Source organism: Tupaia chinensis, unplaced genomic scaffold (genome assembly GCF_000334495.1).
Source record: "Tupaia chinensis unplaced genomic scaffold, TupChi_1.0 Scaffold000252_1, whole genome shotgun sequence".
Classification (NCBI taxonomy): domain Eukaryota; kingdom Metazoa; phylum Chordata; class Mammalia; order Scandentia; family Tupaiidae; genus Tupaia; species Tupaia belangeri.
The window spans coordinates 1,698,871-1,722,317 of NW_006159732.1; the positions used below are offsets into that span (position 1 = coordinate 1,698,871).

Sequence of the window (23,447 nt, forward strand, 5' to 3'; positions counted from 1 at the left end):
AAAGATCCTGGCAGGATACAATTTGAGGTTAAATTTGTGGCTTTTTACAAATTTTGATGATGATGGCAAGCACGTGTGCATGCATGAGGGAGAAGGGAGGGAAGAGAGACACAGAGAGAGAATAGGGTGTTGTCATGCTGTGATCTCCCCTCTCTAGCTCTTGAGCTCCTCAGGATCCTGGGTGCTCTGTGTAGTTTAGGCCTACCTGGGTATCTGAACCTGCCGTTGGCCATGTGGCTTCCAGCACTGCAGTCCACTACATTATGGATGGTTCCACCTATGCTGGGTCTTTTATTTTTTTAAAGAGAGAGATTTTTGACAGGGTCTTGTCATGGCACAGTCTTCTTGCCCTGACTTCCCATTTAGCTAGGATTATAGGCATGCCCAGCACAGCTGGCCTGTTTAGGTTGGGCCACCACACTTGGGCTTCCTCTGTAACCTCAGCCATTGTGCGCCGTGCCTTCTCACTTGGGCCACTGTGGCTAAGTCAGGTCTGTGGCTTTGGTCCTAGATGAATTCAGATTGTGTTAGGCTTGGGATAGCTGATTTATAAAAACAGAATGGTACCTTGGTAATCTGGGTCAAGGTCTGGGTCTGAGGCTTTATATAGTTAGAGATATATGCTCTAATTTTCAGGGTGGGCTCAGGACTATTGGGCCATACCAGGGCAGTAGACCTTTTGAAATCTATCTTAGGAAGTATATTTGGAAAAACAAATCATTCTTCAAACTTGCCAAATTTTGTGTGATTCTGCCTTGGAAACAGCTGCTGCCTGGAGTCAATTCTTTCATTCCCTGGACCCCTCCTCTGGATCAGCTGTAGACTCAATCATAAAGATAGACTGAGTTGGTGTTAGATGCAGAGGAGCAGACCTACTCCTCATTCAAGAAGTAGAGAATTTAAACTCCTTCCAAAAACACATTGTTTGCATTCAGACGTGGTGGCCAGTGGCATCCGTTTTGATCATGCGTTTTCACAGCTTCCTTGACCTACCTCAATGGGCATGTCTCTTTTCAGTCATGGTTTTTTTGCAGAAAAGTTTGGTTATACCCGGAGCTGGGTGTGTGGGGTTAAACCAGGACTTTTAGGATTCCTGTTCTCAGTGCATAGATTTTGTAGCTTGGACCTAATCTTTTCAGTTTCTTTCTTCTTTTGGTTCTGCTAGTTCAAATAATACTGGTAAGAAGGAATGCCCTTTTGAAATGAGGATGTTTGTTGTTTGCTGTGTACTTTTACATGTGTGGGGCCAGGTCTAGCTACCATTTATTAGTCAATAACTCAAGGACATCACCAAACTTCTTTTTTCTTTGCTATAGAGACAGTGAGAGACAATGTGAGAAATCACCAGAAGGAGGGATGGCCATGCCACAATCCCTTCTCCATTCTCCTTCTGGGATTTTGAGCATGTACACGCATATGGCTGGTGTGATTTTTCCAGGTGCCAGGTGTAGGACTCGAACTGCAGTCAGCCATGTGAGAGTCCAGCACCTTAACCACTAAGCCACCTGCTGGCCCCTCTTGCAGAGTTTTAAATGACATAAGTAGAAGGACTGCCATCAAGTAAAGATCTTCTGCATCTGAGTCACGGCATCTCGGTTGTTTGGGGAGCCACTCCATCTTTGGTAACACAGCGGGTACTCTGATTATTATGCTCACAGGGTGCATGTGGTAGGGAAGAGCAAAGACTGCCTAGTGTCTGGTAAGCAATAGCCAGTTCTGGGTCTTGGTGCATCAATAAGCAGCTTCAAGCCAGAGCATTCCTGTACAATGGGTTTGCGCTTACCCAGCCTATAGGAAATGCTTTTCAGATTTTTCCACTGGAGCACCTCAAAGAGCAAAGGCAGCTCAGGGCCTCCTTTACCACACTTGCTCTCTGCAGTCTGTTGGCATAACCTCAGGCAACCCCAGCCCTTCAAGGAGAATGTTGTTGTTTTAATTTGCTGGAGGGCATGGGTGTCCACAGAGAAAGAAAATGAGAAAGCACCCCCACTGGGAATGGCCACACTGCATCTCTTCTCCTCTATTTCTCCTTTTGGGATTTTGGGCATGCACACACACACCTGGCATGTTTTTCAAACCATCAGGTTCAAGACTCAAACCATGTAGTTGTCCATGTGTTATCCAGTTATTCTAACCAGCCGGCCCAGGAGAATGTTTTTAAGTCCCTTGTTTATCTGAAAATTCATGTGAATTTTAATCTATAATATGCCTTTGTTTTTGTATAAATGTGTGTATATATATATATATTGCTAATACATAGTAAATATAATATAACATAAATATGCATGTATATATATATATATATATTTATATATATATTACTAAAATCAGTTAAATATCTCTCTTTAAAAATCTTCCCCCTTGGGACCAGCAGTTGGCATAATGGCTATGTCGCTGGACTCCCTTGTAGTTGACCACGGTTCAAGTCCCGGACCCAGCAGCTTAAACTTAGGCTGGGTGCCTGTGCTTGCATGCCCAAAATCCCAAGAGGAGAATGGAGGAGAAGGGATTGCAGTGTGGCCATTTTCCCGGGAGGTGATTTCTCGCTTTCTGTCTGTCTGTTTCTCTCTTTCTGACAAACGCACGCGCCCTATAGCAAAAACCTCTCCAAAAAAAAAAAAAAAAAAAAAATCTCCCCACTCTTGTATTATGTGCCTTCCTATCAGCCAGGCTTTGGTGTCTAATATATAACATCTCAACCAGTTCATAAATTTCTGCTTTTAATATAGTCCAAGTTACCACAAGCATAGGCCACAGGAAAATACCAAGCTGTCCCTCCTGAATTCAGACTTTTCTGAAGATTTACTTAGGAACAATTTATCATTTAGTTGCAATTTTTAAAATAATCTTAATTGACCTCATATGTTATCAAATAAGGTTTGGTCTCGTAGCCTCTGCCTCCCTCCTGGTCTCCCCTCCTACTCCCACCCCTTCATGTGTGTGTGTGTGCATGTTACATTCTGCCAGGATGTCAGAAAATTTATTATGCCACTCCAGGCAGATCCCATCACAGGATAGCCTCCCTGATTCAAGAGAAGATTACTGATATTGCAGCTATTGTTGTAGGAGGGAAAGGCTATCAGTTTTAAACTTTTTCCTTCCTTCCTTGTTCCTCTTCTCTTAGTTGTGCCTTCATATTTTGGTAGCCATAAGTCATTAGTGGTTTTTAATTTTTCTGAAACTAAAATAAGGCCTGAAAGGGTGGATTTGTCCCTTTTTTCCTCCTTTTTTCCTTTTTTTTTTTTCCTGGCTAATCGGAGGAACGCAACCACATCTGAAGCCACTTGGCTCATTATGAATTTCATGGAAACTGATTCTCTGAAAGTGTTTCCATATGTGCGTTCCCAATATATCCTATCCTCTCTAAATGGGAGCACAGACGTGTGCATGGGCTGGAAATGGCTTCAGGATGTGACAGAGCAGTCATATGACCGCCACAGCACTGTGGGTGGCCCCTTCTGAAAGACACGGTGTCCTGGGTGCTGGCCTTCTTCCTGTGGCCGATCTGGTTTCAAAGACTATCACCCTTCCTAGGATTTAAAAAGTTCTTCATCAAGGTCTAGCAAGAAGCTCTCTCTCCCTCTCTCTCTGGCTCTCTCTCTTCTTCCCCTTTCTCATCCACCGTCTTCTTTGGCTCCTTCCTTGTCTCTTGCTCTCCTTCCCCCATGTGCACACACATACTCTTGCACATCTTTTACCTCCTGCCTGCTCCCTTTCCCTTCACAAGAAAAGAAATATATTATTTCAGCCATATCCTCAAAATTTGAGTAGGTTTAAGGAATGGTCAAATTTTCTGAAAATTGCCAGTTTTTATTATTTTTTTTTCCTTCTCTTTCTTTTCTTCATTGCAACATACTTTCTTAGCCTCAGGATCAACTGTTTTTTTCAGAGTTTGTTAGCCTGCAGTGGAAAAGTACAATTCATTACCACATGGAAAACAAATATTTATGCTGGATAATTGAGGCATTTCTCTTTTGCAAAATGATAGCATTTGCTAGTCACTTTATTATCTTAAAAGAAATTGATTTTACATTCTCATTTTGCTGGTGTCATTTCCATCAGGATGGTCCATTACATTTCTCTCAAATAGACCAAATAGATGGTCTATTTTCACAATGATTATGTAATGCAATTAAAAGTAAAACAAATTTTTATGGATCCTGATCATTATTTAGCATGAGGGGGAATTTAGGAAATTGATATAAAATCCCTTAAAAACCTCAGTGTGGAAAATGCAGTGTAATACTTTTCGTATCATCTAAATTTGACTTTTGGATGTTTATATAGCATTTCTGCTTCTGCTGTGTTGCCTGCCTGACACTATGCTAGTGATTCATCCATTTAGCACAGTTTTTGAGGCCCCCGTTCCTTCTCAGCACCATGCTAAATCTTAGGTAGCATCTAAATGAATGATATGTGGTTTTTAGGGTTTTGTTTTTGTTTTGTGAAGACAGGATCTCACCATGTCATGGCCTCCCTGCCTCAGCCTCCTAGCTGAGTCTATGGGTATATGCCAGCACGCCTGGCTTTTTTTTTTTTTTTTTTTTTTAAAGATTGTCTGGACATGGAGAACCAGCAGCTAGCATAATGGCTATGTTGCTGGACTCCCACGTAGTTGACCGTGGTTCGCGTCCTGGACCCAGTGGCTTAAAACTCACGCTGGGCGCATGTGCATGCGTGCCCAAGATCCCGAGCGGAGAATGGAGGAGAAGGGATTGCGGCGTGACCATCCCCCCTGGGGGGTGATTTCTCGCTTTCTGTCTCTATGTCTCTCTCTGTCTGTCTGGCGAACGCATGCGCCCTATAGAGAAAAAAATCTCTCCAAAAAAAAAAAAATGATTTTCTGGCTATGTTGCCAAGCCAGCTTCAAGCTTGCAATCTTCTTGCCTCAGCCTCTCTGAGTCACTGGTATTACAGGTGTGCCCCTAGGCCTGGCTTGTAGATCAGACCAAAATTTGAACCTGGGCCTCTCATATGGTCCCAGTCTGCAGGAACACAGCATGTTAACAGTGCATGCCACCATAGTGGGGCCCGTCATTTTTACTCAGTTTGCATTTTAAAGTATTTTCACTGGTTTCAGAGAAGTACTGTTGCATGAAGTAGTAAAACATATACATTAGTATCTGAGGCATGTATGATAAAGAAAAGATTATGATAAGAATGTGTCCACTAGGGAAATCCCTGTGGGGTGGTGCGCTTTGAAGAGAGTGCTTACTTAACTTGGTCTGGCAGAGAGGATAGAGGGGGCTGGGAACTCTGAGGAGAACACAAGCTTGCCAGGAAGCAGAAGGATCATACTAAGGAGCAGTGGGTTGTGACATTGGAAAAGGAAGACAAGGACTTGGAGTGTATCCCCAGCCTCCATTTAACTCCTGTCCCTTTCTTTGCAGGGTCGCTCAGTTGTCCCTTGTGAGAGGTGGCAGGTCTGTGCTTGGATAGGGGGATATACTTTGGTTTTAAGACTCTGCCACCTGTGTGGCATGAAAAAGTGGTATGTAAGTGGAAGAATTCCCCTTTCCATGGGTTTTCCATAGAATATGGATCTCAGGAAGCTCAAACCCACTCAAGAAGCTCAAGCCCGCCAGGTGCTCTGTCAGGGTACAGAGCAAGGTCAGGACACTAGACCTGGGACAGGAGACCCCACGCCTGAGTCTTCTGCGGCCACCCAAACTCACTGTATCTGCAGGCCTCTGTCATTATCTATTACAAAAGTCATCTGTGATTCTTGATGACTCCAACCTACTGGCCCTATATGCTGTTCTAGAAATTCAGATGGGAGAGGGACCGCAGTTGGTGTAATGGCTATGTTACTGGGCTCCATGTAATCGACCATGGTTTGAGTCCTGGATGTGGTGCCTTAAACTGATGCTGGATGCATGTGTGTGCATGCCCAAGATCCCGAGAGGAGAAGGGACTGTGGTGTGGCCATCTCCCCTGGGGGGTGGTTTCTCGCTTTCTGTCTCTCTGTCTCTCTCTCTCTTTCTGGCAAGCACACGCACCCCGTAGCAAAAACCTCTCCCCCCCCAAAAAAAAAATTAAAAAAAAGAAAAGAAAAGAAAATTCAGACAGGATGTGGGTTTAGCTTCTGTTACTTTACTCATGCTGAATAAACACCAGGATTTCCATGAATGTGATGAGTGGGATGAGTGTGCTAACCTGGCAGGTCAGGCATTTCTGGCCTGGCCCTCTTCACCTCATCTCTTCTCCCCCAGGGCTCCCCACTGTGGACCTCCTCACAGATTCTGGCTCTAAGCTGGTCAGGTCCTGGGAATGAGGTGGGAACAACACCAGTAGCAAACCAAAGGCCTCCGTTGATTAGTGGCAACTGCTGTTGGTGAGGCCCCTGCCTGCCCTGTGAGGTCCAGTGATGTAATGATGCTTGGGAATAGCTTTGAACACTCTTTAAAGAGAGTTTTACAAGGTTTTATAGGTATATAATATGTTTGAATTACATTAGAGATTTGACATCAGCATTGCTTAGTGCTTTTTCTTTTTGAATGTGTCAAAAACACACAGACACACAGATGTTGCAGAGTTCCTGATCCTTGGACTCATTTCTTTCTTCATTTATCCATCCATCCATGCACCCATATACTTTTTTCATTTTAAGCTCTAACAATGTCCTAAATTCTGAGAGGGATATGTGAGGAAAATAGAACCTTTACCTTCCAAAGCTGACTTTATAGTTGGAGAGAACAGACTACGAAACAGCTAATAATTCAATAAAATAGTAAGGGCCCAAAAGAGTGATACAGAAAATAAATGCTATTGGCACAGAAATGAAATAGGAAATTATATAATAGAGCAGTTGGAAGGGGACAGCCAAAATGCTATAAAAAAGAGGAGGAAGATTCTTAGTGACCAGAGGGAGAGTAGCTCTGTGTAGCCCATGTGCATTATATGTTCCAATAGGAAGCATGCCGTGAGGGGTTAATAAAAAGTTCTTTGGCTTTATTTGAGATTTGTTGAAGCAATAACTCCTACCATTTAAAAGGCCCCAATGAAGCTTTGAAGTTAACACCTCATTGCTGAGAAGTATGATGGCTTTTCATTCTGTGCGTTTATGCCTTTGCCTTAGAAAAAAAAAAAAAAAAGAAAAGGGGACCGAAAAAGCAGCAGTTGGAAGGGGACAGCCAAAATGCTATAAAAAAGAGGAGGAAGATTCTTAGTGACCAGAGGGAGAGTAGCTCTGTGTAGCCCATGTGCATTATATGTTCCAATAGGAAGCATGCCGTGAGGGGTTAATAAAAAGTTCTTTGGCTTTATTTGAGATTTGTTGAAGCAATAACTCCTACCATTTAAAAGGCCCCAATGAAGCTTTGAAGTTAACACCTCATTGCTGAGAAGTATGATGGCTTTTCATTCTGTGCGTTTATGCCTTTGCCTTAAAAAAAAAAAAAAAAAAAGAACAGGGGACTGAATATGCCAACATATGTTCAGTCTGGATTCAAGGCCCCTTTTCCTTTCTTTCCCTGCCCAACCTGCCTCCCCAGCTGGAATGTATAAATCCTGCTCAGAGGGGAAGATAACATGGGCACAGTGTTTCCCAGTTGACAGCCCTCAACGGCAAGTACCCAGTCTGTTATTTTTCTGGAACTCCGGCCTCTTTTCAACCTAGGGATTTTCTTGCCTATTTTCAATCAACCATTACTTATACCACTACACCTACTAAATAAGAAAATGTTTGTTTGAGTAAAGGCCTTGATAAAGGCCTGAAAATATAGACTTAGTGTTATTAAACACTGAAGGAGAAACACAAAGAATTATTAGATCTGTCCCCCCCCCTTTTTTTTTTTAAAGTTTGTTTCTTTCTTTCATGAGGGAGACAGGCACCTCCACAGGGTGCCTATGCCACCATCTACCCCTAGTCTCAATCAGCCACTATTATGACTCAGCATGCTTAAGGAAGTCCTGGGATGAGAACCCAAGATCTTTCCCGTGTGGGTCCAGTTGCATTACCACCGTGTCACCACCTGGCCCCAGCAGTTCACCCTTCAGTTGCTAGTCCTCCATGAAGCAGGGTAAGCAACACTAGAGAACAGTAAATGAAAGGTGTCAAATGGAGGGTTGCAGGACATGAGAAGTGAGGATCAGAGGTTCTTTTATTACTTCTTGACCTGATTTCACACACGTTCTGCTTGCTCTGAGGACCTGAAAAACCTGATTGGATAAAGAGGCTGTTTTCTTTTTCCCTCACAGACCTTGTGGAGGGTGGCAAGTTGTTTTCTTTTTAACATGGATTTTATTTTTATTTGAGCTTCAATGCGTTTTATTAATATAGTCTTTCCTATGTATATTAGGTTGTGAAAAACTGCTGCTGCTTTAATGAGCAGGGTTCTTGCAACTCTTTAGGACAGCTACATTTGTTTGCAAGCTGTCTGGCTGTGGCTGGGGGTGTAGACAGCAGCTCTGGAATGAGTGCATCTGTGGGAAGCCAGCATGTCCTAAGGGGATCAAACCCTTGACCTTGGTCTCATTCACATTATGTCCTGAGCAACTGGACTGATTGCTCACTGTTTAGTAGATTGGCTGAATGATAAGGCCCAAAAGAGTTTTTAATAGTATCCCAAAGACTGCGACTCTCATTGAGACAGATAGATAGACAGACGATAGATAGGTCCATCTGTGACCATGTCAACCAATTAATTGAGGGTAACCGAGATTGCACTTCCTCGGTTAAAGTCAAAGAGATTTGTCTAGTCGTGACTCTCCCTTTCTTAAGCTATGCAGTTTTACAGTAGTAAGTGGCTTCCTTCTCTGGATTGTTTTCCCTACTTATCAAAAGGGTTCAATTAGAATTGTATAACAGTATATTAGGAATTTAAACTTTTCCATCAGAGTACCCCAGTCACATAAAGGGAGTACGTGATATCCTAGGGGATCTGGGAACATAGCCTAAAGTGTCCCAGTGAAAATTTTGTTGAAATTATTTTTCATTTGCCTAAAAATTCACCTATGTGCACAGTCCCTCCGTATCACATTCATGTTTCCTGTATAGGGTACTGCTTGCCCAGGCTGAATGATCCCATCCCGTCATGAAGATGCACCACATATTCTTGGGTTTCCAGTAAATCCCGGCAGAACCTCAGGCATCCCTGAATGTAGGCACACCTTTTTGGAACTCTTAGAATAGATGCTTTAGTGTTGGCTGTAGCCCCTTCAACTTCTGAGCAGTGTCTTTTGTTCAGAAAAGCTTAATATATTTTGGGACCAGCAGTTAGCGTAATGGCTGTGTCGCTGGACTCCCATGTAATTGACCGTAGTTCGAGTCCTGGACCCGGTGGCTTAAAACTTATGCTGGGTGCATGTGTGAGCATACCCAAGATCGCGAGAGGAGAATGGAGAAGGGATTGCCGTGTGGTCACCCCCCCCTCCGGAGGGTGATTTCTCACTTTCTGTCTCTCTGTCTTTCCGGCGAGCACATGTGCCCTATAGCAAAAAAAAAAAAAAAAGCTTAATATATTTTGTACATGGAAGAAATGTGTGGATAATAGGAAAACAAAAAACGAGGGGGAGTTGTGAAAGTTATTCCTTACTATTTTATACAGTCCCGAACTGGCTCTGGGGACCTCTGAGGCTACTGGTCACTGCTGTAGCAGTAACTGAGCTTTGGCTTTGCATTATAAAATTAGATTGAGGTAATAGTACTTGTAGAACTCTCTTGCCTTTTCAACTTGTGAACTATTTAATAAGTTGAATTTATATTACTTTAGCTGATACTATATTTTTAAAGCTTATGGCTGTCGTGTGGCCAGTGACACAAAATATGAGTAGTGTAGGTCAAAATGTCAAAACAACCCAAAAAAAGGGTCTAAAAGAAAACCTGAGTCATGTACGAAAAGAGATTAGCAGTGTAATTATAATCTTATTTAATGAAAGAAAATTTCATTATATTCTTTGCTTCTGTAACAAATATAAATAAATTGAAGCTGAGCAGGGGATTTTTATTCTTTCTTTTTAAGTTTAGGATTTGTCTACATCCCAAGCATAGATTATTCTGTAAGGGATCTCATACATAGCAAGTTGTTGATATTTCTTCACATAGGACACATTGCAGTATGTTTCAGAAACGTTCCTTATTACATAAAATGACTAAGCAAATTCCAAAATATTCTGTTTGTAAAAATTATCCTTTAATCACTTCAAAGTTCGCATTACCTCTCTTTGCCAAGAAAGAGTTAATCCTCAAAACATTACGGTCTCTACCGACACTGTAAAGCTAGCGGAAATTTGTTGTATTGTATTCTATAAACCACAGCCACAGCTCATTAATTGAAAAATGAATGTCAATTTGTGTTAGCTAGCATCTATAAACCAAAAGGTACAGTAATCCTGGCATGTGACGGGTAATAAAAACATCGGCAAAATGTATCAGGTGAAATAGTCAGAAAGGTGGCAAGGTCGGGGGGGCTGGTGAATTCAAAACCGTATTGGAGTTTACTGGCAGGGCCCCACATAAAAGATTTTAATGAGGCTTCTGCATCAAAATAAGTAAAACCATATGGAATATTAATTATTTACTCCAGTATATTTTAAGTACAAATCCACATGAGAAGCATTTTGTACATTAGCATGCCTATCTGTGTGAACCCTGTGCTTCTGTGGGGGACAAATGTTGACGTTTTAAGTGCGACTTCTTTCCGTTTTAAATTGCTCACGCTATTCTGGTTTTTCTCACATGATCTAAGTATCGAACTTAATGCACAGAGAAGAGACTTGCCTATAACCATTAGCTCTGCCAACTCCAGTTCACCCAGACGTTCTGCAGTGAAAGGTCTGAGGACCACCTGTGGCCTGTATGTAGTGTCTCTATTGCCTAAGACAGCGCACAGGCAGTGGGCAGGGAAGATGCTAAATCTCATCCGCTCCCATTTCTGGTTCTGTCATAACCACCGCCTCCATGTTGTAAAACTTGAGCTTTTCAGAATTTTGTTTTGGGGTGGGGTTAGGTAGAGACAAGTCAAGTATGTAATTTATAAAAAGCAGGCAGGAACTGCCTGAGCTGTGATAGTTTTTGTTTTGTCATCTTGAAAGATGTTTGCTTCTGGTATTGGAAGCTGCTCAGTAGCTTTTTACCTTCTGCTTATGGTCCTGTGGATTCTGGGAAAGTACTAATGTAGGATGGGCACCTATCTGTCTACCCCTCCCCTAAGGCTGTTGCTTCTCTTTCTGTCTTGGAATTCATGGTCGTAGAACATTAGAGCTGGAAGGGAACTTAGAGCTCATCCCCCTCATTTTACAGATGATGACACTGCCACCTCTGACTTCTGCCTCTGGCCTTCCACTCTCAGTAAGAAGAGCCAGGCAGGTGAGACTTTTAACAATTGCTGGGCTGGGCAGGGCTGGGCTGGGCTGGGCTGTCTGATTGCTACTGTACGATTTGTGAGAAAAGTTTTTAACTGTATGTCGCTTTTAAATAGTCACTTTGCATTACAGATGCACATACTTGCACTTAACCCTAGAATTTTATAAAGAGCATAGGCAGTGTACACTTTAGCAAAAATTAACGACCCTCAATCAGTACTTTTAAAGAAAAGTACTAGGATTATTCCTTTCATGCACATCATAGTAGCCAAGAAGATGGGCTGAATGAAAATGGGGCTGAAAAAGTACCTATTCACTAAGAGCTTTGAGAATTGCTAAGTACTTTCCCCTTAGGTAAAAACTATAGGTAAAGCAACTATACAAGATCCAAATTTGGAGGGTTTTAGAAAGGATCAAAATTTTAACAAGAGCACTGATGTTAGAAAGGCCTTGTCACAATTCTATCAATCCTAGAAAATCATAGTGAAGCCAGTCTTTACAAAACGCAGTAAGTTTTTAGGCAGTTCGGAAAGCTAAATTCCATATGAAATGGTTTATAACTGTGGTTTCATAAGTCCGGCACCAGAAATAATGATTAAGGAGGCATACTGTTAGCTTAGGAAGTTAAAGGACTTCACATTTTAGGGGGAAATCATTCTTGCCTCTAGAGTATGCGGTGTAGGGGCCCAGTAGATGCGTGAGGGGGTGTCCTCCTCTTAATGTCCCCTGGGCAAAGAGCCTTTCGCAAAGCTACTGTCTGCACCTGACCTAAATCAGGCCATCTGTCTACCAACAAGGCTCGCGTGCAGTGATTCCTGAGGTGCTCCCCCTCCTGACCACCCCACACCTCCACTTTCAAAACCTTATCTAGTTTATGACCCTTGCGAGTCCCTGAAGAATGAGATAGTTTCAGATTATATTGAAATCTGCTTTGATTTCATTGTTGCTGAGATGAAGGTTATAACAAGATTTTAATTCTTTTAAGGGTTTAAAAGAAGTGATGTTAGGGGCATGTTAGGGTATCTTTCTGAGGTCCTTTCATGGATGAAGGAGCTCTGCCGAGAGTGCCAATAATGAAACTGATCATTTTGGAATTTCTTAATATTGGGTTGAGAAAAATACCTTTGTCCAACTTAGTATAAATTCTATTTCAACTATCTGAAGTGCATCAAGAAACAAAAAGAGAGAAAAAAGTCAATGAGGATTCTCTCTTGAAGTCTGGTGAGTGAACCTGTATGATCAGAGTGTTGGGTTGGTTTACATAATGACCTAGCACGAATTTGGGTTTTTAAAGCCCTTTGGGTTTCTCTGGGGGTGAAGAACTTAAGGATAAATGCTGTTAAGACTGTCAAGTGGGTTAAAAAAAAAAAAAAATGACTGTAAAGTGAGTGGTGCATTTGAAGGTCTGTTTGTGGCTTGCTGTTCCTTTTTGGGAAAGCTAAAGTTTTCTTTTCTCTTGTAAAAATTCTATCATTATTTTAATTGATATTTACAGATTTTTCCCCCATCTTCTGTTGTAATTTTTAGGTGCTTCAGAACTGGGCCCTTTTTCAGACCCCAGGCAGTTCCCAAGCATTTCATCCCTCACTGAGAGCCGCTTCTCCAACCCACGAATGCACTATCCAGCCACCTTTACTTACACCCCGCCAGTCACCTCAGGCATGTCCCTCGGTATGTCCGCCACCACTCACTACCATACCTACCTGCCACCACCCTACCCCGGCTCTTCCCAAAGCCAGAGTGGACCCTTCCAGACCAGCAGCACTCCATATCTCTACTATGGCACTTCGTCAGGATCCTATCAGTTCCCTATGGTGCCGGGGGGAGACCGGTCTCCTTCCAGAATGCTTCCGCCATGCACCACCACCTCGAATGGCAGCACGCTATTAAATCCAAATTTGCCCAACCAGAATGATGGTGTTGACGCTGATGGAAGCCACAGCAGTTCCCCAACCGTTTTGAATTCTAGTGGCAGAATGGATGAATCTGTTTGGCGACCATATTGAAATTCCGCAGCAGTGGCCTAGTGCTATCTGGGGCCACATCCCACATGTATCAATATATACATATATAGAGAGCGCATATATATGTATATCAAATAGCTATCTACAAAGTGCCTACTTTTTAGAAGATTTTTTTCATTCACTCACTTATCATGATCTTACAACTCTGAGAGGGTAGCTATTGAGATGCAGAAGGCCCGTGAGAGGCGATCATAATCAGGTTTCAGATTGTTTACTATTTAAGATGTGCTTTTACAAAGGAACAAACAAGGGAAAAGGTATTTTTTGTTTTTGTTTTTATTCTCTCTCTCTCTCTCTTTTTTTTTTTTTTTTTTTGGTCTGTATCGTAAATAACCTGTTCATATGTCAACTCAGAGAGGTGGATGACAGGTTCTGGAGGAAGAAGAGCAAAGCTGCTTCCTCCCTGTGCTTTGAAACCACACACCCTCTCAGTTGCGACTGTGTGTGGAGCAGTGCACTCTGCAGACCAGCTTACAAAGCCAGCCAAGGCGCACATAAAGGGAAGAGAGCCAGAACGGATGCTTCCCTTACGGTACGATCCATTCAGAGTCCGGCTCCCTATGTGCTTTCACACCTGCTGCAGGCACTCATCTGAACTATGGGTTCGGTTTTTGTTCTCTCTGCTCTACAAAAGTGACTTCAAAAATACCGATCAGGACAGATTATTTTATTTCACTTTTTTATATATTTCCCCCTCCTCCTTTTCCCATTTAACCGAAAAAAGAAGTCCTACCCCTAAAATCCCTCTTCTCCTTTTATGCAAAACTGAAAATGGCAATACCTTATTATAGCCATATTGGTATAGATAGTGTTTGTGTTTGGCTGTGTGTTATTTGTTTTCTTTTTTTTTTAAATTATGAATATGTGTAAAATCTGAGGTAACTTGCTAACGTGAATGGTCATATAACTTTAAAGATATATTTATAATTATTTAATGACATTTGGACCCTTGAAACATTTCTTAGTGTATTGATATGTTGACTTCGGTCTCTAAAAGTGCTCTTTATTAAATAACAAATTTCTTTAGTGGGCTAGAGCCATATCTGAAATATTGCTAAGCAATTTCAGTTCATCCAGGCACAATGTGATTTTTAAAAGTACTTCCATTTCCAAATATTTTAGATGTAGCTTGTTTTTGTGATGTATGAAGGAAATGTTATGTTTAATTCTTTCACATCTTCGATTGCCTCTAACACAGCTTTGCCTTTTAAAGCAATAAATAGGGATTTAAAAAACAACCCTTTGGCCCTTTGTCACTTACGTGGCCCTTTATCAGCATGAAATGCTAGAGTGATGTGGTTTCCTAATTTCTTTGGGATAATTATGACTCTTGTCATATTAAAAAGACAAGCACAAATGACTCACTGAACTTCAGAAAGATGTTCTGTGGTTTCATAGTTAAGTAAAACTCTAAATCGCCAGGCTTCACAGTGAAGACAAAGTCAGCCTAAAGCCCCACAAGTGGGTAAGGGATCAGTCATGATACCCATAGTCCAGGAAAGCAGAATGTGTACACCAGGGATTCTTAGCCGACCAACCTTACCAAACAGTAAATCAAGAGAGCCCAAATCCACCTTCCCGAAGGCCCCACTGGCAGCTTGCCACTGAATTTGCAACTGAAGGAGCAGAATGAAGTCATTGTCCTGTGGGCGCCAGTCATCTGAAGTAGCGCCAAGATGCTGCAGGTAGCTGATGTGAGAGGACGTACAGCCTGTGGGGACCTACATTTACAGCCTTTGGCATTGGTAGTTCTCACAAGAAGAGTCAAGGGAGGTCAAGGCTATCTGGGTTTGGTGTCCGTCTACTACTGTCTATGAATTTGAGCTAGAGCCCTCCTGTAGGATGCACTTTGACCATGCCTGGTGGCCACATGGCAAATTTTCAAGAGCAGATCCTTAATCCCAGCCAAGATCACTTCATGACACCATAAGGCAAATCCCTGTCATCCTGCCCACGCAGGTCAGGGCCCCTTTATTTGAATCTGGTGCTCTCCTCAGCAGAGCTTCACAGAGAGCTGCCTCCAGCCCCCAGAACCCTCCTTACTCTCTAGTCATCCCCAAGCCCACCTTTGCAGGCCACCAAGCCTTGTGAGACAGCCTGGGGACAATTGGACCTGTGCTTACTACCTGGGAGTCTCCCTTGGAATTCATTCTGACTCTTTCTAATAAAAATTGAGTGGAAAATGAAACAAAACACTTTGCCTTCTAAAGGTTGTATACCAAGTATGCTTACATAAACAAGCCACTTTCCTATGACTTAAGCAAGATGGAAGTAGTAATGGATTCTATTTATTGTTTGTGTGTGGTAGCTTGAAGCACACCACTGTCCATTTATTTGTCAGTGTAAAATATGTGTGTTTGTTCAGCAGCACTTAAAAAAGCCAGTGTCTGGTTACACATTTCAATTTTAATTAATTGACATAAAAATGTTACCGCCAGTGCCAGCTGTACCCTATTTAATAATAAAAAGGTACTATATTTGTACATTATTTTTTAATGTTAAAAGGGCTTTTTTAAGTTTACAGTACACAAACTAAGTGACTTTAGGGATGCTTTTGTGTTGAAATGTTATTATAGTGGCTGCAGGCAGCAACCCAGAAACACTTTAGAAGTTTTTTTCCTTAGGAAAAATTCAAGCACTTCTTCCCTCTACCCTCACTGCAATCATCCCAATGGGGTAATTCACATTTCTTAGAACGAATTCTGGCCTACTTTGGCCTAGGGGGCTAAAACTTTACTCCTCTGTTCCTTCCCTCCCTCTCTCCTTTACCATATCCTCCCCTCTTCTCTCCTCCTCCTTTTCTCTTTCTCTCCCTCTCTGTCTTTTTCTTTTTCTTTTTTTTTTTTTTTTTAAACTGAACCCTTAATTTGCACTGGGTCATATATGATTTGTGATTTCAAGACCAAAGCAAGTCTTACTACTCCTATGGAACCATGTAACTAGCCAACACTCTATTTCCTTGGGGTTAAAATAGCACGGTTCTTAGTGTAGCACAAATGTTGCTGGAATTTACAGCATGACCATTGCAGCCACGTGACTCTGCCTTTAGTTCTCCTACAAATTGTAATCTATGTCAGAATTCCAGAAGAAGTACCCCAGCTTTGGTTTTAGATTAGTGGAATGACATCCAGCCTGGAATTGAGAGACTTAACATATTCATTTTTATTTGCTCTTTAGACTGTCTCCCATCCACCCACATTGGCCCTTTAATGTGAGCGGCAGAATCCACACTGTCCATTAGGGACCACCCATTGTAAATTCAGAAGAGAGGAGATGGAAGGGACTGACCCAGGGTCTAGGTATATACATGGAAACACAAAGCATTAACACAAGTAATAATTCTACCTACGGTATTTGAAAGAACAATAATAAACAAAGTAAAAGATGACTCTTCAAATCTTAAATTTGTTGTTTTTTAAAAAGATAATGCGTTTAAAAATTATTTTCTATGTGAGAATTTTTTAGATGTTTGTTTACTTCATGTTTACAGGTAATTGTTTGCTTTTTAATGCAGTACTTTGAAATATATCAGCCAAAACCATAACTTACAGTAATTTCTTAGGTATTCTGAATAAAATTCCATTTTTTTGGATATGCTTTACCATTCTTAGATTTCTGTGGAACAAAAATATTTGTAGCATTTTGTGTAAATACAAGCTTTCATTTTTATTTTTTCCAATCGCTGTTGCCCAAGAATCGCTTTCCATGCACATATTGTACAAATTCTGCTTTGTGCCACAGGTCATGATTGTGGATGAGTTTACTCTTAACTTCAAAGGGACTATTTGTATTGTATGTTGCAATTGTAAATTGAATTATTTGGCATTTTTCATGATTGTAATATTAATTTGAAGTTTGAATTTAATTTTCAATAAAATGGCTTTTTTGGTTTTGTTATGTGTGTACATTGGGTCTTTTCTCATCCGCGGTTTCTTCTCTGGTTTGATGTCTACTTGTGCCTACACCTGGGCACTTACTGGTCTTAGAACTTGTCAGGGCTAGATAAGAGCAGAGGGCCTATATTACTGGTGAGAGGGGGGAAAAGAGTTTAGTAAACAATGTCTTCTTGTTTTGTACTATTCCTAGAGATCGTGGGCAGAGAATCTAACAGTGAACTCACTTCCTTATCAGCCTGTGTCTGAAGGAAGGAGCATTTACTGCATCATTGAGTAAAGCCCTTTATTCTGACTATGGAGTCAGTCAGGGTGTATAGAGGGCAGCCTCAATAGTTTGATGATTCTAATCTCTAAGAACATGAAACAGGGCCCAGCAAGAGAACCCCTGACTCTAGTCAGAAGATCTCAGGCAGCCCAGACACGGGGTGGGGGGGGTCTATTTTCCTTCTCACATCTCTTTTGGGTTCTTAAAAAGAAAGTCAACCAAAGCCCAAAGATAAGTTATAATGGACCTTGGCTTGCAGGGCTCTAAGCTCAGGAAAATTCTACTAGTTGCCTTTTTTTTTTCTTCGTGACCATTGTTTATTTTTGGTAAGTCCCTCCCCTGTAATAAGGTTGAGGGCCTGGGGGAGAATGGTTGCTTTCTTTACATCCTGTGCTGTGTGCTCTGACTAGCCGCAATTCTAGAAGAGGGGCCTGGGGAACTGTGGTGCAGAGAAGCTCAGCCGCTGGCCAATCTGGCCCTTGGAAAACTGACAGTTGATGTTCACGCTTAACCCTTTGGCACTGCTTTCTGAGGAATCTTGGAGACCTCTAATTTCTAAGAATAGGAGACATCCTAAAAGCACTGGGGTGAGTGTAAGCCAGGGACCTTGTCTGCAACTCTTTGAGAATGTGCATTTACTTGTTAAAATTACACGTCTCTGTGACCTTCAGAGGCATCCACCAGGGGAGGTGGGCTCCGTGGCTTTCCGTGTCCAGTTGGTCCAGCAGGATGGCTTAAGGCAAATTCCTTTACTCCTCTGAGTCCTAGTTTCTTGGTTTATGGAAAGATATTAGACTAGCCCGTGGCACTATTGACACTTCAGACTGAGAATTCTTTGTTGTGTGTGTTAGGGATGCAGTCCTGTGCATTGTGGGAAATGTTTAGTAGTCCCTTCTTGGTCATGGAACCCTCTAGACATGCCAAATATCCCCTCGTGGGACAGGTAAAATCTCTACTGAGTGAGAACGGTTGGGTGAGAGACTCCCCTGTTTTTAGCTTGGGATTTATGAACAGAGTTGATGTGAGAATACATTGCTTATTCAATCAGGGTAGCCAGGCAGGAAGCTGAGGGCTGCCCAGTGATGAATCTCTTCCATCCCTTCACCTAACGGCACCCTAGGCCTGGATGTGTTGCAAAAGATGCCTCTAGCTTTTCTGCCTGCATCTCTGTCCTCCCTTCTGATCCTGGACATGCACAGCTGTGGGGCTCTGTTAGGCCTGGGCTGGTTGGCCATAGTCATCATGGCTGCTCTGTTTCTAACCAAAACGGCAGGCAGAAGAAGAAAACTTCTCCAGTGTTTTAGATCCCTCATGTCTCCTGTCCCCAAAATATTTAATCATCAGGCATTTCTGTAAGAGTGGGTATTTCCTGTTAACTCAATCCCAGCCGAGACTGGCCCAATAAACACCTCAGCTCTCTGTTACAGAGTTTATTTGGCTGGGAAATGGGTATTGCCATGTAAACAGGAAGCCCCCTGAAGTTATTATCTACAGATGCGGTTGAAGAGCCACATGTTTATATTTATGGGATTTGAAAACAGTCTGAAAGGCAGGGGAGGCTGTTGGGGAAGCCTTCATTCACAGTCAGTAAGAGCAAGTCCTACAGATCTTCATGAGTTGATTTTTTTTTTTTTGAGAGGTTTTTATTATAGGCGCGTGTGCTCGCTGGACAAATAGTAGAGACAAGTAAAGAGTTGAATGTTATCCTCCAAATTTAAACGGAGAAATCAAACCACAGCAGAAGATAAAGTACATGAGCTTGAACTGGTGAAATAGAATTTTATGACTTTTGACTAAAACATTGCTGACCTTCTATGCTTTGTTTTCCAGTGTTAAGGAGTTTTGTCTTCTCTTACATTATGGACTATTCAAACAGAATCTTAACCTGTTTCCTTTAAGTATTAACAACTGCTGGTCCCTTCAAGAGTTGATTTTTCACTCCTGGGAACATGTGGGAAACTAATGACAACCAAGAGCCACTGTAGAGGTAGAGGTCTTGGCTAGTCTGCTGTAGGTAACCATCTCTCCCCAGATTATCAAGTTAACAATAGGCTACCCAATCAACTGGCCTCCGTCCCAACTATTTGAAAATCATTTTAGAAACTAGTCTTAGGAAACAGTGGTTTGGGGCATCTACAAAGGTAGGGAGGGGGCTTATGATAACAGTCATAGTCTCTTAAGTTCTTCTGGGGAGGTGGAGGACAACTCAACTGACTGCTCCAGTGTTAGTGAGTATTCCTAAGAGACTGGGAAGGATGGCTTCATGTGACACCTGAGCTGTCCTGCCAATGAACAGGTGATGAGACAACCTGGCATGGGCCTAGGACTTTGTACCCCAAGTGTCTTCCAAACCTGTCCCCACCCACTTCAAGTCTTTCTTCACTGGCTCTCTCTTCTAGCCTGAAAAAGGTGCATAAGGAAGGCGAGGTAGGAACGGGCTCTGAGCAAAGGCTAGAGAATCCTTCCCCTCCTCCATTGTTCCTGTGCACCCTGAGAAGCCTCTTCAGGCTTCTCAGCAGTAGCGGTTCAATCAGGGGGACTTGGAAATGAAATTTTAAAAAGTTATGAATCAGGGCCAGCCTGTGATCTGGTAGTTAAAGCAGCTCGATTTCATGGTCAACCAAACTGTTCGAGTCCTGGACTTGGCGGCTTCAGAAACACAGTGGGCACACATGTGTGTGCCCAAAATCCCCAAAAGAGGGAGAAGTAGAGGAGGAGGGTTTGTAAAGCAACCATGCCCCATGGAAGGTGCTTTCTCACATTCCCTTTCTCTCTCTCTGTCTGTCCCTGGTGAGTGCATGCATTAAAAAAGTATACATGCGTATACACACACACACGTATATATGACGAGTCAAAACATAGCAAATAATCCACTATAAATGCAAAAGGTCATACACTACAGGACGTGTGTGTGTGTATGTGTGTGTGAGTGAATGCATGCATCCCTGAAAGGAGGGTGGGAGGAGGATGGAGGGGTGGGGAGGGTACCCGAGCAGTCATACAGGGAAAGATGCGGCTCGCTGCCCATACACATGTGCTCCTTGACACAAGCATGTGCTTGCCCCAGTTGTTTCTTATTCCTACAAATTCTACAAAAACAAAACACTGTCCTCACCCCACAAGTGGTAGAGAAGCAATTACTCTTCTTCAAATATGTTAGAGAGGACAAGGGACATTGGATGTTCCTTGGGATGTTAGCTAAGGGAGTATGGTGAAGCTGACATTTAAGAAGCGATTATTATTAATTTGGGGGAAGCTTTTATTCTAAAGCTTCTTGTGACTCAAGTTCAGCCCCACTGGTCAGATATGTTCAACCAGTCAGAAATCAGAGGAATCAAATTTCTGGAAATATACTTAACTTTTACCAGAACTTATTTTACTTCATTTTCTTATTACCTTTTAGCAATGATGTCAGGCCATTTCGTGGGGTTTCCTGTAAAATGTGCTTTATAGTTTAGCATCACCAACGTGGCTCACTTCCTGATTATGTTCTATTCTTCCCAGGCCATTCTGTCACACTCCACAAGCATTCTTCCCCCAAATCAAGAATATATACCAAAATGCTTTGTACAAAGAACAAAATTCTTCCACACGTCTTTTAAGGAGTAACTCTTGCAGCAGGAACATGAAATGAGACACAAAAATGCAATCAGGTCCCATGTGGCTTTGCACATTGTAGGCTTTAGGAAATTTTTCCTGGAGCACCAAAAGTATTAGAATTAGGCTGGATATAGAAAATGGAAGTAAAATATAGTAAGTTCAATAGAATTAGAGGTATAACATATAATGATAAAATTTATGGGTGTTTTTGAGAGATGAGGTTACCAAGAACTCCCCAAAACATAATGGATAATGGAGTGATATAAATGGGCAAATTTACTTTTTAAAACCAGCAAAAGCAACAACAAAACCATGTAACACATATAATTATGGGATTATCAATAAAACTGCTTTATGATTTAAACTCTTTTGACACCCTTGCTAAATCAAATCTTTCTTTTTTTTTTTTTTTTAATAACTCTATCCATCTCCGGCAGTGAAACAATTCTGACCAGTTTCACTTTCTGTTTCTCTCTGAATTTCTCTTCATTCTTCTACCCCCAAGGAGAGGCGTCTGCTGTAGGATCTTTACACAGTGCAATAATGCCTTAGCCTGACTTTGTTTCCTCGGACAGTTATTTACTGTTTCAGATCATGGACATCACAGTGACTGTATTCCATTTTAGCCGTGCATGTAGCGTCTTTGTGGGACAGAGACAGTTTGGCTCCTTGTGGAAATCTTCATCTTGGTGGTTCCACAGGCGAGAAATGCAGACTCTTGTTGAGTGTAATTCTCAGCCACACCTTCTTGGGGTACAAACTGGGCTCCGATTGCAGGGAAAGATTGGTGGGCCAACTTCCATCCCTCGTGGGCATGAGAGGGAGAGAAAGAACCATCCAAAAAGGAAGCAAGTACCGAACTTTAGCAAGGAGTTAAGTAGTTAATAGAAACTAAATGGGTTTTTTTTTTTTTTTCATTAGCTAATAAAAATAGTTAATAGAAACTAAATGGTTTTTTTTTTTTTTTTCATTAGCTAATAAAACCTCCCAGGGTTTTTCACATTATATGTTTCCTTCGGGCTGCTAGCCCAATGCTTAAAAAAAGCAAAAGACAAAAACAACAACAAAAAGCTGGAGCCTAAATACCAATGCAGTCTCAGTCTTGTTTACTTTTTCATTTCCGCAGTTGTAGTGAAAAAAAAAAAAAAATTCCTCTGGTATTTCAACTTTATCACACTGCAAGAATGGATGGGTATTTGAACAGCTCCAGTAATTCCTGTCTTCCAGTGAAAGGAAAAAGTACTCTCTGTCTCCCTGAGTCTGTCAGGAAAAAAAAAAAAAAAAGAAAAGGAGACCACGGTGCGAATGACGGATGCATCAGGAAATTTTAAAATGAAAGCCGTGGGGAGAGGAGGGAGAGCAGATACTGAACCAAAACACATCTCTGGAATCCTGAATGCAAATGATCTCTATCCTTTTATTGCCAGTGGTGCTGTTCTCCCAACAGAGCAGGATGTTCTTGTTTTTAATAATAGCCAGACCAGATGCTAAATTCTCCTCGGCAATGTGCTGTTTAAGTGAGAAGGCGAACAGCTGATTCCTGTTAAGACGAACACCAGGAGAATAAGCCAGAAAGAATGAGAATTCTCTGGAGGTTTTTACTTTGTAAACCCCTGTTTGGCAGAAAGATCACAGAATCTGAACTGAAAACACAGTGGGTCCCCTGCACCCGTTCCGGGGCCCGGCTGCTTGCTGGGGGCCTTTGAGCCTCACGCCTTCACCATCCATCCAACTCTTTTCTGAGCTATCCAGAGGCCTGGCTCACAGGTTTCCCAAGGGGGAAAATCGGAAGCTCTGAGCCCTTTGACTTGCAATGACTTAGAAAAATACTCATCAATAGGAGGAATATTTTTACTTGCTCCTTGACATAGAAAATAGTGAAATCCTGAACAGGAGCCAGTATTTTTTAAATGGCATCTTAGTTCCATCTTTTCCTCTCCCATCTGTTTCCCCCGAGTCCACCACATCGCTTAGATAGTACTTTGTTTTAGAATGTGCCACACACGCAAGATGCTGCCTTCTTCTTTCCCAGGGAGCTGCCCGAGCCAGTGTGGCGCTGCGTGGAGCCGGGCTGACCAGGCCAGCTGTGACCAGGCTGCACACTGCTCCTGGCTGGTGCCACCTCAGAACGCTGCCAGATGTCACCTCCTGGAGAGGAGGGCTGCCTTGAGGGAGGGGTCTGCACAGTACCCTCTCCGACTTTCCCTGGAGCTCTGCTTCCAAGTCGGCAGGAGAGCAAGGGAGAGAGAAGGAAGGGATATTAGGAGCAGGTTGGGAGGCTCCCTCTTCACGCCATCCTCCTAACCCCTGGTCCTGCTTTCCCCAACTGCCACTGCCATGTAGAAAGGGCACTCTTTC

The 23,447-nt window shown here is 42.2% G+C and overlaps 1 protein-coding gene across 1 annotated transcript in view; it reads left to right on the top strand.

Moving 5' to 3' along the window:
- The window catches only part of RUNX2 (RUNX family transcription factor 2), a 144,400-nt gene extending 127,175 nt beyond the window's left edge, over positions 1-17,225 (top strand). Inside the window, exons 8-9 of the mRNA XM_027772081.1 lie at positions 11,243-11,308; positions 12,832-17,225. Coding sequence (XP_027627882.1) covers positions 11,243-11,308; positions 12,832-13,310 — 545 coding nt within the window. The 3' untranslated portion in view covers positions 13,311-17,225. The remainder of the gene's footprint in view (positions 1-11,242; positions 11,309-12,831) is intronic.
- Positions 17,226-23,447: the final 6,222 nt, after the last annotated feature.